Below are 22768 nucleotides of genomic sequence, written 5' to 3' on the forward strand. Positions count from 1 at the left end.
TTTCAGGGCTGTCAATTACACAGGCTGGTTATGCACTTGGATCACAGGGGGCCGAGTGGAGTCTCCGTCAGGTGTATTTCTGGACTTCTGCCTCACTTCACCCTAGCAGAATGAAACAGAGGCCAGGTATGGCTGTCTCTCTCTTCTTTGCCATTTTCTCCCACGACTCTCCCAACACTCTTCTGCTACCTATAATTTTTACTGAATAACAGAAAGCTTAAACCAACTTGAAATAGGCAAACAGAAGAATTTTTCCAGTTGGTTAATCTAAAGCATAAGGCTCCATGTCCAAAAGTGACCTGGTTGAGACCAATGTATGCTTCAGCCAGAAATACTTGACTCCTCCTAGAAACATTCCTCCAGACCCCTGGAGCACCTGCGTGGTGCTTTTTCCAGAGCCGTGCATGAGGTGACCTGAATGAGAGAATCCCTGGGTACTGCACGGTGAAGATTAAATGTGCTAGTGCAGGCAAGCAATGAGAACAACGCCAGGCACGTTAGAAAAGATCAGTCAATGTTAGCTCCTATTAATGTCAGCCAACTATCCCTTTCCATTGATTAATAAGGAAACTGAGGCCCAGAAACGTAAAGTGACCTTCTCAAAATGGCATGGAAACTCAGCAGCCATTTTGGAACTGGAATCTCGGACTCATGGTTCTTTTCACATGTTATTCATTCACTCAATAACCATTTATTAAGTTTTTTATTCTGTACTGAGCACTGGCCAAAGATGCAAAGGTGGAAAAGACATGAAAAGAGAATGGAGGAGCCCAGCAGGATCTCCTTGTTTATCAAAGGGAAAATGTGACCCATGTATATCACGTGATGATAGCCGGCTGGGGTCTAAGGCTGATTTTCAAGTTATCTGGGTCCTTTTGAAATTTCTACCAGGTAAAGTCAATAGTAATGATGCTTGATGCCAAGTTAAAATAATTATTTTAAAATATTAAACATTTTAAATTATTTATGCATTTATTATTTATGCAATTCACCTCATATTCCAGTATTTTTTCAAAGGTGATTACACATACTGGTAACATTCTGACAGATAATCATTCTAGCAATGATTCTTATGAAAACGTTCCATAGATTCACCACTGCTCCTCCCATGAGATCCATTTCAACCCTCAAGATACTCCATGACAGAATATTAGGATACTGGAGGCCAGCTTTGTGCTTTGGAAAAAGGGAAGCTTTCTCCTTTCCTCCCTTCCTTCCTTTTTCCTTTTCTTTTCTTTTCTTTTCTTTTCTTTCCTTTCCTTTTTTTTTTTTTTAAACCAGTGTCTCATTCTGTTGCCCAGAGTACAGTGGTACAATCAATGCTTACTGCAATCTCAATCTCCCAGGCTCAAGTGATTCTCCAACCTCAGCCTCCCAAGTAGCTGGAACTACAGGTGTGCCACCACACCGACTAATTTTTGTACAGATGGGGTTTCATCAGGTTGTCCAGGCTGGTCTCAAACTCCAGGGATCAAGCAGTCCTCCTGCCCTGGCTTCCCAAAGTGTTGTGCTTATAGGCATGAACCTCTATATCCAGGCTCTTTCTTTCTTTCTAAGGTCAATATCCCCCATTTAATGAACAAAGATCTTGAATAACCATAATCACCTTAGAAATAGGATTTTACATTCCATTAAGCACGACTAGCCAGATGTAGGCCTGGAAATCCAAATTTCCCTAAAATAGTAACAACCAAACTTGGAAAGGACAGTAGAATGAAAACTCCTCAAATGCTTGGTGGGTGTTTAAGGAGTTTGCCTTCTACTGTCCTTTCTTTAGAAAATGACAGAAGCTCCCCTGGCATGGGCCTCACATGGGGTGCATGATAGACAATTAGAAAAGATGTCATCTTTACATTTAGAGTCTGACGTTAAGGACATGAAGAAACTGTTTCAGTCATGGATGGGGGAAGGGGAATTGAACTATCTGGAGAGGGAAGCAGTTGGTAGGACAGGCTGTACCTGGCTGAGTTGAATGTGTTTCTCTGGCTTCCTTTATCTTCTGCTATGAGCTTACACAGGGCCCTAGCTATACCTATATTTAAAAATTCTTTTTTTCCAGGGTTTATATCCATCAGGCTGAGCTGATATAACTAGTTTAATAGACGGTACTTAAATAGAAGCCAGTTTTCATTTATTCATTCATTTATTCATTAAGCACCTATTGGGTGCCATGTGTCAGCAGGTGTTAGGAGCAGACTATGGCTCTATGAAGGAGACTTCCCTGAGAAGCAAATACAGATAAAGGGGAGGCTGCAACCTCACCGCTCATGTGACCGAATCCTGCCTGGGTATTGTGGGTACTATGAGCACATTGCCTACCTGTGACATTCATCCACCCCCGATCCTTGCTCCTAATAACCTGATCAAAGAACCTTGCTTACCCATGTGATATTTTGGTGATGATCAAATGAGCTAACATATGTGAACGGGTTTTGTAATTTGGGTGGCGGCCAGAGAAGCATGAGCCATTGTGTGAGTAATGGTGTCTCTAGTGTGGGAAATGGAGGGTACGGTAATGAGAACTCAAGGCATATGATCTCATTTCAGCTTCACCTGTTCATATATATTTTTGGTGAAAGTGAAAGATGGATAATTATTTGTGCCTGAGGGCAGAGTTTGTGAAAGTGCAAGGGAAGGGAGATTTGGCCATGGCTATGAAATAACACTCCCACTCACTCCCCTGCCTCCTTAAGTGTGTCAGGTGGAACCTGTAAATATCACCTACAGTGCTTAGAAGGAGCGACATTTGCCTTTTGTCTGTTCTTTAAACGAAAATCTGTTTTCATTTAAAGTTTTTAAATGAAAAACTTTAAATTTACTTTTCATTTAAAGTTTTTAAATGAAAATCTGTTTTTTAGGAGTATATGTGTCTGTTTCTACAGATCTGTCTAACACGCATTGATATAAGATTCAGTGTTTCATAAGATCTGTCTAACACGCATTGATATAAGATAAGGAGCACAAGGAGCTGGTATTAACACCAGAATGTAAGACTTCCTCCCCTGGCTCCTCTGGCCAGGGGTTCTCCTTCTGACACAGGCACCATCATGCCAGGGTACACATGGCAGGGAAGGGACTAGGAAGACAGGATTTGGAGACATTTTAGTTCCACCAACAGGTATTGAATGCCCACTCTGTGCCAGCTTGTGTTCAATACTGAGGAAACCAAGAGGAAGCTCTGAGGACAGGCTTTCAGAGCACATCTTCCTGGAAGGCAAGGCACCTAAAGTGATAATTTCAAAATAATGCAGAATGTACTATGCATAAAAGTATACAAAGGATCTTTTACAGGTGGTGTTTTTCTAGAAAAGTGACACCTGAACTGACTCTTAAAGGTCTATCGGGGATAGCTGGTTGAAAGGAAGGGAAGGCCAGTTCAGCAGGGGACTGGCAGGGACAAAGATATTGAGCCCTGAACCAAGGACCAGAGGAGGGGGGAAAAGATTGAGGAATAAAATGGGAGAGGCAGGGCAGCGGGAACCTACCTGTCATTTGATATTACTGTTGCTAAATTTCAAAGCCTAGGGAGATTGGTGAGAGATCAGATAAGTTCCCCAGGAATGGTAGGAAAGAAGATGCAAAATTCAAGAACTTTTAGCCAAAGCAAAGACAAACAGGTTGCAAAGATCTATGTAAGCAGATTTTAGAGTTCAAGACATCAAAAAATTTACAAGGGCATTAGTATCGGTAGTTCTGACTATAGAGCAAGAGCCACTGGTTTGTGCCTTTTATGTTATGTGATTAGTGTGGGATGTAGACAAGAAGCTTAAGGGTGAATGCTGACCCAGCTTACAGGAGGGACAGAGACTCTGGGATAATCCAGCTGAAGCCTGCTGTCCTCAAAAACACTGTCCTTTAGACTCATGGATGTATATATGCCCCTTTCAAGCTCACTGGTATGTTTGCTTAATAATGGATCGCGCGTTTACTAAAGGAATTTAGTACCTCTGTAATAAATGAAAATCTGTTTGTTTGTTTGTGATGGAGTCTTGTTCTCTCACCCAGGCTGGACTCAGGTGCAATCTCAGCTCACTACAACCTCCGCCTCCCAGGTTCAAGCGATTCTCCTGCCTCAGCCTCCCAAGTAGCTAGGATTACAGGTTTGCGCCACCACGCCTGGCTAATTTTTGTATTTTTAGTAGAGATGGGGTTTCACCATGTTGGCCAGGCTGGTCTCGAACTCCTGACCTCAAGTGATCTGCCTGCCTTGGTCTCCCAGAGTGCTGGGATTATAGGTATGAGTCACCGTGCCAGGCCTGAAAATCTTTTAAAATCCGCCAGGGCCGCCACGGGAGAGCAGTAGCCATGGCTCTACGCTACCCTATGGCCGTGGGCCTCAACAAGGGCCACAAGGTGACCAAGAACGTGAGCAAGCCCAGGCACAGCCGCCGCCGCGGGCGTCTGACGAAACACACCAAGTTCGTGCGGGACATGATTCGGGAGGTGTGTGGTTTTGCCCCGTATGAGCGGCGCGCCATGGAGTTACTGAAGGTCTCCAAGGACAAATGGGCCCTCAAGTTTATCAAGAAAAGGGTGGGGACGCACATCCGCGCCAAGAGGAAGCCGGAGGAGCTGAGCAACGTATTGGCCGCTATGAGGAAAGCTGTTGCCAAGAAAGACTGAGCCCCTCCCCCGGCTTCTCCGTGAAATAAAGAACAGCTTGACCGAAAAAAAAAAAAAAAAAAAAACAAACTTTTAAAATAACCCTTTTTCCCAGATAAAAATAGATACACGTTTTCTTTTAGAAAATGTGAATAATACAGATAAGTCTGAGAAATAAAATGTAGTTGCATTATCAAATAATAATCACTGGTATTTTATTTATATAGCATATTTTTTATTTCCCGTTTTTAAACTTCCCATTATAGAATGAATGCTGTTCATGCTTTTGAGTTTAAAGTTTACACAGAGACGGTGGATGTGCCAGTTACCCTTTTACTACATCTCAACTTCAAATTTATCTCTGCTCTGCACTTGATACTGGAGCTGGGTCCTGTAGACATTTCTCTTTTTCCAGCTGGCTTAATGTTAGGCTTGTTAAAGAGAGGGTCTGGAATGAGACTTCAAGGTCAAACAGAAGGAAGGAGTTACCCTTCCTGTTCGTGGCCTCAGAGCCAGCAGAGCAATATGAAGGAAGCTGGGCACTGCTCAGCTCAGTATCTTGTGTGCACCAGCTCTGCCAGTCTACACCCTCCAGCAAATTTTTTCACTACCCAGGGACCATTGCTATGGACCAGCTCCCACCTGCAGCCTCTGGTGAGTTTCTCCAGTGCCTGGCAAGCTGCTCCTACAGTCCACTTCAAGCCCACACCCTCTGGCAAGGGTCTCTGCCATCGTCAGGCTGACTTTTCCTCTTGCGGGGGGTAAGTTCTTAGTTCCTTCTTCTTATTACTCTATGAATGTGTTACTTCTAAACCCCTTACAGTTCATCTTGTTCTTTTTCCTAGTTGACCATCTTGACTAGTTAACACATCTTTATATTAAGATTTATCTGTTTGAACAGTTGGTGATGTTTCTACTTCCTGATTGGACCCTGACTAATACAGAGGGAAAAGAGGAGAGATGTGACAGGCAAAATGGGAGAAAAAAACCTGTTCTCTCTCAATTCCCTACAAAATTCTCTCTCTCTCTCTCTCTCTCTCTCTCTCTCTCTCACACACACACACACACATACACACACACACACCCCTACCCAAAGGCCACTGAGAACCACTAGTTTTCTGTATTCTTTGTTGTAACCTGGGTTTCCCAGAAAGCAGACCCAAGAAGGGCGTATGTACTACGTTTTTGTTTGCGAGCGCAATCACAGGAAGCAAGAGTAAAGATCAGGGTGTGAAGGTAGGGAAGGAGAGAAACCCAATGAAAAGATCCATTATCACCCTTTAAGCACGACTGATTGCGCAACCCTGCCAAACTTTCAAAAAGTGGCATACATGGCATTAGGCTCTCCATTGGCTCCCATGCCTAAGAGGTGCGTCGTATGTATGTCAGTTCTTCACTGTGCATAAAGTCATTACTATGATACATCGTGTTGCAGTATCTGTACATCTTTAATTATATTCTCAGAGTAAATTATTTAAAATATATTTATTGCGTCAAAGGATAGAGAATGTGTAATAGAGAATGTGTATCTCCAACCAGAAGTTCTACTAGAAATTTCAGATATCCAGAATTCCTTATATCCTAAGCATCCTGGTTTGTAGAAATGTCATGTTTACTGTATCTTCTTCAGTCAAATACTTCCATTGTAAGACAGAGTTATCATTAATTTAATAGCATGACTTTGTGTGTTTGTGGTGGAGGTTGAGTTGGGGTGGAACTACCAAAGGACACATATTCAAACAGAATTTGCTTGCTAATTGCTAACTGATATATATCTATCCATAACATTCTAGGCCACTTTATTTTTTGATATCTCAAAGTTGTAGTCTACCTTCAAATTCTTCAGGTTCTTCTGAATCCCTTTTGACCAATAGGAGCCTCATCACTCACGGGGGGCTCTGCCAAATGCCCTTGCCTTTCCTGGATGGAATGGCAGGAAGCAGAGTAGCTGGCAGGAGCCCACCATGTCCTTAAGAGAGTGCACACACTCAAAGTTGGTTGAAAAACTGGACTAGCCAAGTATGTCATAATTCCCAAGAGGCAGGAGCAGAACCAGGAGTGGGAAATGAAGTCAAAAGGTCAGGAGCCAGGAAGACCCAGGAACTAAGGAAGTGAGGGAAACAGAGGAAAGAACCAAGCAGAGGGACCCAGGACCTTACTGGGAATGAAGCTAGAATGCCCGGACCTCCTCCTTATTAGATTTTATAAATAGTGTGGGTTAAAGACCCTGAATTAAAGATAGAGGATCCGCTAGGTAGAGAACTGACCTTGAACAACTCCTGTTTCCTCTGCCTGCCAACTCTACTCCTACCTTGAGGTCCAGATTTTTCTCCAGAGTGTTTTCCTCTCCTTTGTGAGAAAATCATACTACCATTTCTACAGGATATTGGTGTCTACAGCTTTTCCTCCAAGAATAGCCTTGGATTTCTTTCCTGAAATCATAATTTACACTATAAAAGAGAAAAAGAGAGTGCACCATTCTGTGCATAATTCTATTGGCTATGGAAACTCTGAAGACAAGAGACGTGGGCCACCTGTCTGGACTCCTTCGTGTGCTTGTTGATTCACCCTGCATGACCACCCTAGGCAGACCTCACTGGCCCTGATTCTTCTATCACAGATGCCCTCTCCTCCACTTCACCTGCCCACTACTGCATCCAAATTGTTGGATTCAATATTTTGTTCAGGTTCAGCAGTCTACCTGGTTGGCCCAGGCCTTTAACCCAAGTCCTTTGCCCACATACATTGTAAAAACTGGTAAGAAGGCATTCTGTGGATTCTAGTGTTATTCCCAACAAAAAGTCCTCCTTATTCCTCAGTATTTGAGTGAATATGAGAAATTGGCATTTGCTAGCTTTCTTGGAGTTTCAGTTCACTTGGTAGATTTGAATCTTTGTACAACCAACTTGAACAGTCTAAAGAACTAGAGGGAGACTCATGGGGCTATCCTCTCTAATAAAGAAGTCTTTTCAATATCAAACAACCCTTCCCAGAGCTTGTAGTAGCAAGAATGATCTGGGGGAATCTTGGATGCCTACCACAAGGTTAGATACTGGGGGAGAAGGAGGCATTAGAAAGCATGATTCTGGCTGAAGTGGAGTTGGAGATATAAATTCACGTGGCTCTTAATGTTGGAGGGTCACAGATCCGTTGAGATCCGTTGAAATCCTTTGAAAGCTATGAATGCTTTCACAGAAAAATGCACAGACACATAAAATTTTGTGCATAATTCTCAGTACTCATGCCCCACCCCCCACTACCATTTGGAAACCTGTCTCTGGACCCTGACTATAAAAATCCCCAACTTAGATAAATAAAGGAAAAATAATATACAATATAAACAAGAAACAAGAAAACAAGAAAAAGATCAGGAGCTAAATTAAACAGTAGATGTATGAATCTGTATAAACTTACTGTAAACGCTAGAAGGACTTCAGAAAAAGTGATCAACATTGAAACAGTCTCTGAAAATATGATCTAGGGGTTGTGTGATGCAGATGAACCTTGTCTGGATCCTTGGCTTCCAAGGCTTTCTTGGTACTTGCCTTTGCCCCATACTAATGTTACATGTAAGGTGTTACTCGGTATCCAATAAATAATTTTTTTGAGATGAATGAACTTGAATTCCTCATATGGGCACCATATCTTTGCGGCCCTGTAAAAGCCTACCACCTGTGTCTGGTTTGGCGAGAAACACCCCAGGAGGGCAGTGAGTCTGCTTGAAGGTAGGTGTGGAGTTTCACTTAGGAAAGGACTCAATGCTTCCAAGAGTTGTGCAGAAAAGCATCTGAGTCCTGGGTAGAAGGAAACCAGAAAAACTTGAAACAATCAGGAACTATTTTGTTTGGTTTTTAACAGCAAATACAAGTCTAAAGTATAGCTTGACATCAATTTAAAATTTAGAATTACAGCATTCTGAATGTTTTCCTTCAGCCAATATTCATGGAGAGCCTGTTATATTTTAGCTGTGTGCTAGATACTACAGATCTAGATTTTTGCAAAAATGAACATGACAGACCTGAATCCTGTCCTCACCCAAATTAATCTGGAAGTGACTACAGAGGCCCCCTCCCTGGTCATTCTGTAGACGGAGAAAGCAAGACCGAGTGAGAGGGGTCATAATTTTCCCAAGATCACACAGCTAATTAGGGACAGAGTTATGTCCAGAACCCAGGGCTTCTGGCCGTCCAAGAACACAATCATCTTAGTAAGAATTTGATGATAAAATTGGGGGATTAAAATATTTCTCCATCAAACATTTCATTAAACTTTTTTTTTTTCTTTTTTGAGACAGAGTCTCCTCTGTCAACCGGGCTGAAATGCAGTGGTGTCATCTTGGCTCACTGAAACCACCACCTCCTGGGTTCAAGTGATTCTCCTGCCTCAACCTCCTGAGTAGCTGCGACTACAGGTGTGTGCCACCACGCCCAGGTAATTTTGTATTTTTAGTAGAGATGAGGTTTCACCATGTTGGCCAGGCTGGTCTCGAACTCCTGACCTCAAGTGATCTGCCCACCCTAGCCTCCCAAAGTGCTGGGATTACAGACAAGAGCCACCGCACCCAGCCAAGCATTTTATATAGCATCTACTGTTTTCTGAACCAGTCCTTGGCTAGGTGTCCAAGATACCGAAATGTATGATACACAACTTGACCTTCTAAGATATGGCAACTAAAGTAAATTTGATTGTAGAAGCCAATGATTTGATAATAAAGTGGCTTTTTGTATGGGCAAGCTCTGCCTAAACAAACAAAAAACCTTAATTTAGGGGATCACAGCCAATTTTTGAGAGGAAAAACAGGAAAACAGAAAAAGGAGACAAATGGCAACAGTAAAAATGTAGAGCAGAAATTGAGCCGTGTTTTGGTGGTTTCAGTGTTTTACTCGAAGGGGGTCGTGTTCTCCTTTGCAACCTTGTAAACCACACTGGCAAAGAACACTAACCCCTTTGGGAACCTGCACAGCTGCAGAGCCAAGTCAGCATTGAAAGGGGGTGAAAGGATAGCATCAAAAAGTTCAGCTACTGGGGTGGGGTAAGAAGACCTGACCATAAATATTTTGGCCAGATAGAATTTCTAACACATTGCAGTGCCTGGGGCTTGCAGGTGGGCCTTTGAAATCTTTCCTCGGGGCTTGGCAACAGTGTGGTGCCTCTGTTCATGCCTTTATTGATGTATCCATTAGAAAGTGACATGATTTGCTTACTAAGTTTCTGTTTAATTTGCATCTTAATGTCCTATCATTAAGATATAAATACAGGCATAGGGAATTGAGTAATTTAGAAATTCCCTCTGGGAATTTGGCAACAGGACTGTGAACATGGAAGGCTGTAGCCTGGAAAAGTGGGTATCTGAGCAGATCCACACCTTGAGAAGTCTTTGGAAAAGAACCTACCTGTGCAGCATCTCACCTGAAAGTCTGAGGTGCAGGTGCGTGCCATTAGCAGCATGTATTTTTCATGTATTTTACGTCAGACGTAGGTGCTGGCCAGGGTCAGTTCTTCATGTCTCCAAGAAGCCTCTGGTGTTTGTTTGTTTTCCTCCTTGTGTTTTCTGCCTACAGAGGTTTGTAGACACTGCCACGGTGTTTGCCTCCAGATCCACAGACAATTTTGCTTCAGAACTATCTGTGGTTTGGGCACCTCGGTAGAGGAATAATATAAGGAAAACAAGGGGAGCCAAACAGCCCGGAGTTTCAATCTTGCCATGAGTTATGCAACATCTCTGAATCTTAGCGAGCTCTTGTCTGGAAAATGGCTATCATAGTTAATTTGAAAAATTGTTGTGAAGCCTAAATGAGTTAATAAATGAGTTAATATACTTACAATGCCTAATAGGTTACACAAGTCAGCAGGAGCCTAAAGTCATCAATGTTCTTCGCTTTCCTGATAGCACCTCTTTGGCTTCTGAACTTCTCTGACTTCCAAATGAAGCTCTGTGAGGACCCAATGGAGGGCTCTTGATCATCCAAAATGCATTTTTCTCTGGCCCACTCTCCAGAATGAAAGTTGATAGCCTAGAATGGCTGCTTCTTGTAAATGGGCAAAGAGCATTGAGCGGCTTAAGTCATTTTAGGAAATAGCTTGGTTCAGCCCCACTCTTTCCTCTCTCCAGAGCTGAGAGCCCCAGCTGTGTGTACATAACATGGGGGGTTGAAAGTGCATTAGAGAGCATGTCATTCAACCCTCTCCATTTAAAGATGAAAAAATTGAGAGTGGGAAGGATGGAGGGATGTGCCCAAAGCCATGTAGCTACTTAGTTGCAGAATTGTGAGGAGATCTAATGTCTCCTGTTTTTATGGAAATATCATTTTCAAAGGACTTTCATAATTTTTACTTTATTTCATCCTCGTGGCAAATTTAAGAAGAGGAAGAAAGTAGTGTTATTCCCATTTTACAGATGAGTAAACTGAAATTTAAAGAGGAAGCAAAATGTAGGCCTCAACCCCGAGTCTGTGAACTCCAGGCCCCACTCAACTGCCAATGCTTTTTCTTTTTTTTTGAAAGAGACAGGGTCTTGCTCTGTCACCCAGGCTGGAGTGCAGTGGTGCGATCACGGCTCACTGCAGCCTCAAACTCCTGGGCTCAAGTGATCCCTTCACCTCAGCCTCCCTAGTAGCTGGAACTATAGGCACATGCCATCACATCTGGCTAATTTTTAATTCTTTTGTAGAGACAGGATCTTCCTAGGCTGCCTAGGCTGGTCTTGAACTCCTGGGTTCAAGTGATCCTCCCACCTCAGCCTCCCAAAGTGCTGTGATCACTGGCATGAGACACCATGCCTGGCAATGCTTTTTTGTTAGCTCTGAAAAGTGTAGCCATGGCCCAGACCCAAGATACCTCACATATCACAGTAAAGAGGAAAGGAAGGAAAATGCTCACATTAGTCCTTAAAGGCAAAGGGACAGAATGAAGATTCCAAGAAAAATCTGTTTGTTCATTCATTCATTCGTTCATACATCAAACACTTTCTGAGCAGCACAATATTTGAGGAACTGTGCTAGGTGATGCAGGAATATAGAGGCAAATCAAACGTTATCAAACATTTGGAGACCTTTAGGAGCTTACAATCTAGTAAATAAGTTCACCATCTGTGGGCATTTATCTAACAAGAGGCTCTTCTCTTTTACGCAATAAAATAAAAATAGATACAGCTTTACTGTTTGAAGTGTTTGAGCATACTTCCTGAACTTTGGTGATTTTGAAAATTGACAACTGAGGGTTCACCCTACCCTGAACTGAACTGAAATTCTGAGCATCGCTCATTGTTGTATAAGAATTAGGATTGTGGATCTAGAAAGGCTAAACAATTAATTGCATTCATTAATCTGGACTGAAACCCTGAAGGTTAGTTTCCAAATATATAGGTTTGTTTTTGTTTCTTTTTCTTCTTAGATTCTGGGAATGGAAAATCTAGTATTTTGAGATTGTAATTAAGTGGATGTTGGCTAACTGAGCCTTTATTGTATGTATTTTACAAAGCAAAATGATAGTTTGCAAAACTCCATGATCTTTCATTCAATAATCACGAATTTCTACTTGCCAAATGCCATGCAACACATGAATTAGGTCTTTAATTCTCAAGGGGTTTATAATCTAGTTGATCCCAGCTGGCAAACATACAACATGAATGCTGCCACTTCCGCTTCTTGTGCTCATCACAGACAATGCTAAATGATCACAGACCTCTTGATGCATTTAGACCCTGGCCTCATCACATCTGGCTAATTTTAAATTTTTTGATAGAGACAGGATCTTCCTATGCTGCCCAGGCTGGTCTTGAACTCCTGGGTTCAAGTGATCCTCCTGCCTCAGCCTCCCAAAGTGCTGTGATCACAGGCGTGAGACACCATGCCTGGCAATGCTTTTTTCATTAGCTGTGAAAAGTGTAGCCATGGCCCAGACCCAAGATACCTCACATATCACAGTAAGAAGGAAAGGAAGGAAAATGCTCACATTAATCCTTAAAGGCAAAGGACCAGACCTTTAATTACTACCAGTAATTAAAAGTTGCTTCCTTGTTTAAACCTATTTGCTGCCTCTGTGCTAGATGAAAGCTTTCTCACTCAGCATACGTGGAGAAAACATAGTGGTGTTTCCAATAATGCCACAACAAAGGGCCATACTGAAATGAGTACAAATCCACTTCAGCTCACTCCTTTAGAGTGCTTCATGTATTTAAATTATATTATATGGCAGAGAAACTTCATTTGTTAAATACTTGAAGCCCACTTTTAATCAGCTGTATATATGGTTTGGAAATAACACAAATTAAAAAATGTAAATATCACTGGTAGATGTTAACTATATAGAAGCTACTACTGGATAGTCACACTAAAAAAATGTTAAGGCCAGGCACGGTGGCTCACGCCTGTAATCTCAGCACTTTGGGAGGCCGAGGCAGGCGGATCACCTGAGGTGGGGGGTTCAAGACCAGCCTGACCATTATGGAGAAACCCCATCTCTGCTAAAACTACAAAATTAGCCAGGCATGGTAGCTCATGCCTGTAATCGCAGCTACTCAGGAGGTTGAGACAGGAGAATCGCTTGAACCCAGGAGGTGGAGGTTGCGGTGAGCTGAGATTGAGTCATTGCACTCCAGCCTGGGGAATAAGAACAAAACTCCATCTCCAGGAAAAAAAAGAAAAAAAGTTAAAATGTGAACATTCAGGGCTGCTTACACTCTATTTGGATTTTTGTTTTATGAGTCAGTCTGTACAAATGCCTGGCTAAAGCACGTTCACTTATAAACACTCTGACAAAGGTACACCAAAATGACGTGGATGACAGACAGGATGGATTCAAGTAAGATTTCATTTTTCCTTTTCCTCAAAAACCTGCATTCTGGATATCTTTTCTGTTACATTTAAAACTTTGTCCCTCAAAGCAGGCAATGATGGCCACATTAGAAGTAATAATTCAAATCAACCTTGACAATTAAGGTTACCTATCCATGAACTACAAAACCTGTTACTCAAAACAATAGAGTGAAGAAGAGCTACTGTTCTGCCCAGACCCCAGATGAAACGAACCAGCCACGTGAGAGGCCTGTGCTGTGAAAGTGAGACTGTCACCACCTTGGCCTGCATTAAAGGAACCATAGGCACCAGGAGAAGAGAATGAGATCCTGCCTGACTCTGCAAGCCAAAGCATATCCATGGCATTTCTTTCAGCTCTGGACATCCAAGTTTAAAAAGCTTGAGGCTGCTCTAGATAGAAAACTACCTGGAAGGACAGATGAGGAAGGCGAAAGGCTCTGTACAGTGGCAGATCCAGGTTTTGTAGGGTCTAAAGCTGGTATAATACAGTAGGAGTGAGAAGGGGAGAATCTTCTTGAAGAAAATGAATGCAAAATTACAATGACCAAAGTAAATAGGAATTTGACTATTTATTTTGAATGAGAAAATAGATCACAATAAATCATTAGAGACTTCAGGACTGAGGTCACTTTTCTTCTGAGAACTCTAGACAGCTTACCAGAGATACGTAGGCAGAAATGGATTCCTGGTGGGAACCTGGCTTCCCCTCCCCTCCTAGGACTCTGTAACTCTCAGCACTCATGGGCTTGCACTGGGGAGAGGCCCTAAAGCCTGAGCTGTGACCGCTTCACAGTTAATCTTCCTCTGGTTGTGTATGTGTGTGCGCGGGAAGGGAGCAGCCTTCAGAACACTGCTAGGAAGAATGATAGTAGCTGTGTTCAAGGACTAAGTATTTGCTTCTCTGGTGTTCCTAGAGATAGAACTCAGGCCCACAGTAGAAACTGCAGCAAGGTAGATTTGAACAACAGTATAAAAACTCAAACATTGGAAATGTTCATCCACAGAATTAACTTTCTGGCCATGAGGGAAGAAAAGCAGAAATGGATTCATTGCCTTGCAGAAGGCTGTAACCCAGATCTCTTCTTGGTAGAGCTTAGTCTAGAATTTAATCTCGAAAGTCCTTCAAACTCTCAAGCTCTGTGTCATTCCGTTATGGTCATCTGTCCCTTTTACCTGCCCTGTTTTTTTTTGTTTATCCTGCTCTTGGAGACCCCAGGTTTCTTTCAGGGGAAACCGCCTCCTCCCACAGCCAGCCAGTGTGGTTTGCAAGAGCTCATGTCCTCCTCTCCAGGCCCAGGATGAACATATGTTCTAGTTCTAACCACCAGAATGAATGCAAAGAGAGCTCTCAAGTCAATCAGCCAAAAGTCAGGGTTTTATTTTTTGTTTTTGGTTTTTTGTTTGTTTGTTTGTTTTGAGACGGAGTCTTGCTCTGTCACCCCAGCTGGAATGCAGTGGCGCGATCTCAGCTCACTGCAACCTCACCTCCCGCGTTCAAGCGATTCTCCTGCCTCAGCCTCTCCGAGTAGCTGGGATTACAGGCAAGTGCCACCACGCCTGGCTATCTTTTTTTTTTTTTTTTTTAAGACGGATTTTCGCTCTTGTCGCCCAGGCTGGAGTGCAGTGGCGCGATCTCGGCTCACTGCAATCCCGGGTTACAGCGATCTCCTGCCTCAGCCTCTTGAGTAGCTGGGATTACAGGCACCCGCCACCATGCCCAGCTAATTTTTTGTATCTTTAGTAGAGACGGGGGTTTCACCATGTTGGCCAGGCTGATCTCAAATTCTTGACCTCAAATGATCCGCCCACCTAGGGGCCTTCCAAAGTGCTGGGATTATAGGCGTGAGCCACCGCACCCAGCCCGAGAGTCAGTCTTGAAACTCTGGGCGTTCCCGTATGAACAGAAGAGGTCTCTTCTGGCTGGAGTTGCTGAGCCAGAGGATGCAGGTCTGGAACTTTCAGAAATTATCTTGCCTGTTTGAGAGGGGAGCCACCGAGAAGGCAAGCAGAGCCCAGAGATGGAGACATGCAAATTTGCAGGCAGTGTGGAGAACCTGAAGTGAGCCATGCCTGAGTTACAGTTCCTGAACTTTGAGCCAGTAAATTCCTATTCCTGCGTTTCTACAGATAGTTTCAACCGGACATGACTGACTCACTAGTAAGACCTCAAATTCATCCCAAAGTCCTAATGCCCCTGACTTTTTGAGTAAACACGCTTTAGCTCTTATTTCTAAGGAGACCATGTTTGGTCACATTTTATACTATTTTAGATATTTAAAAGCATTTTGCTTGTTTATTTTTGTTGGCATTTTGAATTTTTAGCCCACTTTTGGAATCACAGTGCTATTATCAATGGAAAGTTCTGGTGTGCAGTTTTCATTCATGTGACATCTATGATAGGGTTTCATATTTTTGGATGTAGGTAATCAAACTTTCCCACTTAGGAGCCTAAGGTGATGTATGTGTTTATCTTTGGAAAGTATGTGGAGAATTTTGCTATGGCAGGTATTCCAAGTATTTTTCATCTTGATCACTAAGCAAGATTTATGTTCTCACTCAGAGACGATGACAAAGCTAATAAATTAGACTTGCCGACAACCCTTCAATAAAGAAACTGTTTTTCTACAGTTAACAGTCCTTTTAGGTATTAATAAGCTTACTTAGTTTTAATCATCTTGTCATAGGCAAAACTGCCTCCTAAAGAATATAAACCCTAAGGAAAACAAACCATATTAAAAATATTGGTTTTTTTCCTTACATTGAAATTCCTTAAGTGAAACACATATGCAGAATCAACATGCTATATGGGCAATCCCTACTTAGCATGGCAGAGCAGAACTACAAAAATGACCAAGAAGCTGTAACCCCACAAAGCGTTCTTAATAACCACGAAAAAAAATACAATTGATTTTTGACTTTAAGAATGTTTTTGTCAAAGCATTAAAATTGATCATACTATCAATTACAAATGTATAAGGAAATAAAAAAAGTAGAACTATTATGTATTTAGTATACTGTCATTTAAAACATGAGAAACATTGAGAATTAAAGTACTTTGTTTATAAGAAACTTAACAGTAGTTTGAAAAGTGCTTCTCTGCTTTCGCCATACTGCTTGCCATATGAAGCAGGCATCTTTTCTATAGGGTAGGTGAATTGTCAGGCTTCTTTCTAAGCGTACATCAGCTTCCAACCTTTTATTGACTACATTTGTAATTGTGTGAATTATTTCCAAGCGTTATTTTAATGTGAATTTTTTGCTGCATCACTTTCTCTGGGATTTCATCTTTTTCATCACAATGAAATGGGTGGGCATCTTTGGAATGCTACCTACAAATCAAGTCCCACGACTCTATCAGCTTTGAATAGACCTACTTAAGTTCCACAGAGAGTTATTTTGAAACTGCAACTCAGAAGCCAAGTCTGTCTTAGAGATTATAGGGTTTTATGAATTTTCAGTGTGTCTTCTTTAGATTAGAAATATAGAGAAGCCACATTATTTAGCATGACACAAATGGCTTTGAATAAATAGCTTCAGTGATGTCAGAGGACGCTTTATGAAAATATTTATCTTATTTTGAAGGAGTACGGCAGGTGGCACGATGGGAAAGCTGGTCTTTGAGAACATCCTATTTATTGTTCTGCACTTGGCTTGCTCCCGGTCAGTGTGATCGAAAACAGACAGGGCACACATAATCACACATGTCTCACCCTCTCTAGGAACTCTCCTTAATTGCCTGAAGCATTGACAGGTCAATAAAAGTTGTTTGAAAACTTCAGATGTTTTCCCAGATGCTAGTTGTCAAAATGTTGTGAAGTTATTCTCTCTGCCTCTTTCCCACTGGTTTTCCCTTTCCATAATTTCTGCCCTAGAGCCAAAATTGATGAGCAGCAATAGTCAGTAAGAATATATTTTTAAAAAAATTTTGAGACAGGTTCTGACTCTGTTACCCAGGCTGGAGTGCAGTGATACAATCACAGCTCATGGCAGCCTTGACCCCCCTGGTTCAAGTGATCCTCCCACCTCAGCCTCTTGAGTAGCTGGGACCGCAGGTGTGCACCACCACACTTGGCTAATTTTTGTACTTTTTATAGAAGTGGGGTTTCACCATGTTGCCCAGGATAGTCTTGAACTCCTAGGCTCAATTGATCCTCCTACCACAGCATCCTACAGTGCTGAGATTATAGGTATGAGCTACCATGCCTATCTGGAATATTTTAAAGAGCTGTTAAAAACACTTTCAGAGATATTAATAACTGTTTGCTATGTAAACAATCAACTTTTAACCAACATCTCTTCAACTATCCTTTTTTTCTTTCAAAATATTTTGTATTAAATATTGAATACATATAAAAATATATTTATATCGTATGTGTAAGATGTAAAGAACAATAATGAAGTGAATACTCATTCATAAACATTACCAGTATCCCAAAAAGCCCACATGATCCTTCTTACTGCTCCACCTTTCCTTCTTACAGAGGCAACTTCTATTTTAAATTTATTTTTATTATTCCCTATATAATCCCTAAATTTTATATGCATGTATCCCTAAATCATATGATTACATATTGTTTGATTTTGCATGTTTTTGTATTTAGTATAAATATAAGTATACTGAGGGTTGTCTTTTGCTTTTCTTCCCATTATGTTATTATGTTCCTGAGATTTACCCTGTGGATACATGTAGCTGCTATGTGGTTTTAAAATGTATGAATTTACCATGATATATTTACCTATTCTACACTGCTGCATATTTGGATAGTTTCCTTTGTTTTTTTTTTTAGGCATTGATGCTATAAACTATTTTGTATGTGTCTCACACTACATCAGTGCAAGAGATGCCTTAGGGCAGTAGATCTCAAATTTCAGTATGCCTTTTAATTTCCTGGAACACCTACAAACCTCGCAGACTCATCCCTGAGAATTCTAAGACTCGTTCTGAGGTGGAGTCCAGGAATCTGCATCTTGCAACCTCCCTGTTGATTCTGATGCGCGTGGTCCACTGACCCCTTTGAGAACCACTACTGATGTACATACCGAGGGGTACAATGCCAGATTGTAGGGTATGCGATCTGTAACTTTACTTTGAAATTCAAAATTTTCTTTTAAAGTGGTTCTATCACTTATACTCCCACTGAAAAGATGTGAGTTTCCGTTGTTTCACATCTGAAAATTTTTAATGTTTCTTAATCCTGAGAGTGTAAAGTGGTATTTCACTGAGATTTTCCTCGAGTCTGGATTCTAATCCTTTGTAAATTGCCTTTCACTTTCTTTATAGTGACTTTGATGAAAACTTTTTAATTTGAAGTGATTTAAATATATATTTTCCACTACGGAATGCATGTTTTTAGAATTTTGTGTAAGAAATTTTTCCTGTCTCTTATTTATTAAGATCTTCCCCTGTGTTGTTTTCTAAACTAAAGTTTTGCCTTTCACATTTAAGTATTTAATCCACCTGGGATTCATTTCGTGTGTGCTATGAAGCAAGGATTCAAATTAATTTTTTTCCATATGGATAATCATTCATCCCAGTACCTTTTATATGAGTTACTTTTTATTGGAATTGTATTGCGTCTACATAGATCAATTTGGGAGCACTGACATATATAATACATGAATTTTCTTATTCACATATATAGAATACCCCCATATTTATTTTAAATTGTCCTTCAATAAACTTTCATACTTTTTGGTATAAAGAGCTTACACACTTTTTTGTTGCATTCATTTCTAAAAACCTTTATATCTTTGCTGTTTTTCACAGATTTTATCTTTTTAAAATTGTATTTTCTAAATTTGTTGCTTGTATGGAGAAATAAAATTGACTTCCACATTGATGTGGTAGAAACCTACTATATTTTTTGTTAATATTAATAATTTCTTAGATAATTTTTTCTCTGTACAAAAACCAGTATCATTTATGAGCATGTTTTCATTCTTAAACTTTGTAGCATATCTTTCTCTTGCCTTGTTAACTAGGAAGACCTTCAGGAACGCATTATATAAAAATGGTACGGAAGAGGATATCACTATTTTGCTCCTGATCTTTCATAAATAAGTATGATATTTACTATAAATTATATATAAGTACTCCTTGTAATATTAAGGAATTTCCCACCTATACTTACTTTGCTCTATTTTCTATTTCTGTAAAAGTATACTTATTTGAACCTTAAATAATTATCAGAACTTCTCTGAAAAACCACTGGGCCTGGCATTTTCTTTATATAGACCATAGCTATCAATTGAGTTTCTGGAAGGTTTATACTATTTAAGATGTTTTTTGAGTTTGTTTTTGTTTTTGGTAAGTTTATTTTTCTGGAAGTTTGTCCATTTTATCTGAGTTTGCAATTTTATTGGCATATATTTAATCATCAGGCTGTTTATTATCTTTTACATTTCTGCTGCTCCTGTATTTATGTCTCCATTTTCATTCCTAATTACGTTTATTTATGCCATCTATCATTTTTTCATGGTCAATGCTGCTAAAGGTTTGTCAATATTATTAGTTATCTTCAAAGCACCAATCTTTGACTTTGTTGATCCTCTTTGTGAATATTTATCTTCTACTTCATTAATTTTCACTAGCATCTTCAGTATTTTATTTTCATTTAGTTGGTGTTCATTCTGTTCTTTTTCTAACATCTTGAGAGAGATAGCAGTGTGAGATATTTTTAAACCTTCCTCTGACCATATAAAGCTATAAATTTGCCTTTAAGTAGTTCTTTGGCTATACTTCACAGGTTTGGGTATGGATTACTTTTATTTCTTCCACTTCTAATTGATTTCCTATTTGGTCCATGAGTATGGAGAAGTATATTTCTTAATTTTTAAACTTTTGGTGCTTTCTAATTATCCTTTTGTTACTTTTTAACACAATTACATTTTGCTCATAGAACATGAATTTTGTAGACATTTATTTATGATTAAGTGTGAGTACAATTTTGCATGTTCTATGTAAGTTTGGAAAGTGTGGTTGCCAGAATAATGATCTCCCAAAGATGCCTATGCCCTAATGCCTGGAATATGTTAATTATGTTATGATGTATGCCACACACAAAAAACTTTGTAGATGTGTTTAAGATTACAGACCTTGAAATGGGGAGATTATCACAGATTATCCAGATGGGCCCAATCTAAATATATGAGCCTGTAAAAAATGGACAAAAGTCTTCTCTTAGTCAGAGATGTGACAAAAGAGAAGACAAGAGAGATGCGTGTATGAACTCAAACACCATTGCTACCTCTGAAGACACAGGGCTCTATGAGCAAAGGGTTGTGAAGTGACCTCTAGAAGCTGCGAACAACCTCAGGCCAACAGCCAGCAAGAAGAGGGACATCAGTCCTACAACTGCATGGAACTGAACTCTGTCAACAATCTACATGAGGCTAGGAGCAGATTCTCCCCTAAAACTCTCAGTAAGCAAAACAGTTCTGGTACCTTGGTTTTAGCCTGGTGAGACCTGTATGGATTTCTGACCTATAAAACTATGAGATGATAAGTTTGTGTTGTTTTAAGGGGCTAATTTGGTGTTATTTATTATGGCAGCAATAAAAACTGAAACAAAAAGGTTGTGTGTTTTCCAAGTATTGGATGCAGTGTATTATTTATCCATTAGATAAAGTTTATTAATTACACCTGGAAGATCAACTGCACAGTTACTTGTTGTCTGTCTTATGACTAATTGAAAAGAGATAAAGGTGGATTTTTGTTTGTTTCTCTCTGTAAGTCTGTCAGTTTTTGTTTTATATGTCTTGAAGCCACATTATTAAGTAAATAGTTATTAAGTATTGTTACAGCCATCATATTTTTTTAATCCACTCTAAAAATCTTTGTTCTTTAACTGGGTAGTTTAGTCTCGTGTACTTATTGAGGTTAATGATTGGTTTGGATTTATTTATGTCCCCTTATTTTGTGCTTTTCATTTGTCCTTCCAATTGTTTCCTTTTTTCCCTCTTTTCTTGCCTTTTTTAAGGTTTTAATCATATATCTCTTTTGCTCATTCTCTTTTTATTCTCTTCTAAGTTGGAAATTTTGTACTCTATTTATATACTTTTAGTAACCACTCTGAACATTTTAACATAAATAATTAATTTTTAAAATACAAAGTTAATATTTTTATCCTTCTCAAAAATAATATAAGGAATTTAGACTATTTTAATCTTGATCGTTTCAACCCTAACTTATTTCCTATTTTCTTCCTATATTTTAATTTGTTTAATTTAAAGAAAAAGAATTTTTTTACTAAAAAAAAAAATAGAGGCAGGGTCTCATTATGTTTTTCAGGCTGGTTTTGGTTTTGAACTCCTGGACTCAAGCAATTCTCTTGCCTCACTTACATTTTAATTTTATCTTATTTTTTACTGTTCCCACAAATTAAACAGTTATTTTTAAAGTAAATTTTCACTGAGTTTTGACTGAATGTTTTTTAGGATTTTTTTTTTTTTTTGCTTTTCTTTTCTCCTTGAAAACTGTACTTTCATTTGGGATCATTTATTTTCTCTGCCCGAAGTTTATCACTTGGAATTTTCTTTCATTATGGTCTTTTAATAGAAAACTCTGATGTTGCTGGGATAAAAATATCTTTACTCTGCTCCTGGAGGATAATTTTACTGGGTATACAATTGTATTTTAATGTATTTTTTCCTCTCAGAGCATTAGATCATTTTACAGTCCTCTGGATTGCATTATGGGTTGAAAAGCCAGCTGTTAATCTAAGTGTCATTCCTTTGGGAATACTTTCCATAGCTGGTTTTAATAACTCCTTGTCTTCAATGTTATGCAATTTTATTTTGCTGTCCGCATACAAGTTTCCTCTGTTTATCCTGCTTGAGATTCCTTAGGCTCTTGGAATATGACAGTTGGTGTATTTTGTCAGTTCTGAAAAATTTTCAGCCATTCTGTCTTGAATTTCTCACACCTTTCTTTCACGGTGAACTCTCTTGCCATAACTCTGATTAGGTATAAGTAAAATGTTTTCATCCCATATTCTTTCTCTTTAATATTTTCTCTTTCATCACTTTCTCTTTAATATTTTCAATCCTTTAAAATCATTTTGCTCATCTGTGCTGCATTGTGAAAAATTTCTTCAACTCTGTCATTGTGCGAATTCTCTCTTTAGCTGTATCTAATTTATCCATTGAGTTTTTATTTCAATTATTTGACATATTACTGCTAGAAATTTCATTTGGTTCTTTTTCAAATCTACATGATCTGTTTTAAGATTCCATGTGCCTTATTTTTATATTAAACATATTAAAATGCAATTATTTTTATTTGGAACCTAAAATTCCAACATTCTGTTGATCGTTATTTTTCTTAGTTGTCATCCACAATATATTGGGGT

The 22768-nt window shown here is 39.7% G+C and overlaps 1 protein-coding gene across 1 annotated transcript; it reads left to right on the top strand.

Annotated features, from left to right (window-relative positions):
- Positions 1-4279: 4279 nt before the first annotated feature.
- Positions 4280-4623, top strand: LOC139364130 (large ribosomal subunit protein eL36-like). The gene has a single exon (XM_071099440.1). It carries the CDS (start codon positions 4306-4308, stop codon positions 4621-4623), a length of 318 nt encoding a protein of 105 aa, XP_070955541.1. The 5' UTR covers positions 4280-4305.
- Positions 4624-22768: the final 18145 nt, after the last annotated feature.

Source organism: Macaca nemestrina, chromosome 7 (assembly GCF_043159975.1).
Source record: "Macaca nemestrina isolate mMacNem1 chromosome 7, mMacNem.hap1, whole genome shotgun sequence".
Lineage (NCBI taxonomy): Eukaryota > Metazoa > Chordata > Mammalia > Primates > Cercopithecidae > Macaca > Macaca nemestrina.

Bases quoted from the DNA above. Each gene is read 5' to 3' on its own strand.
- LOC139364130 (XM_071099440.1), top strand. From the start codon at position 4,306: ATGGCTCTACGCTACCCTATGGCCGTGGGCCTCAACAAGGGCCACAAG.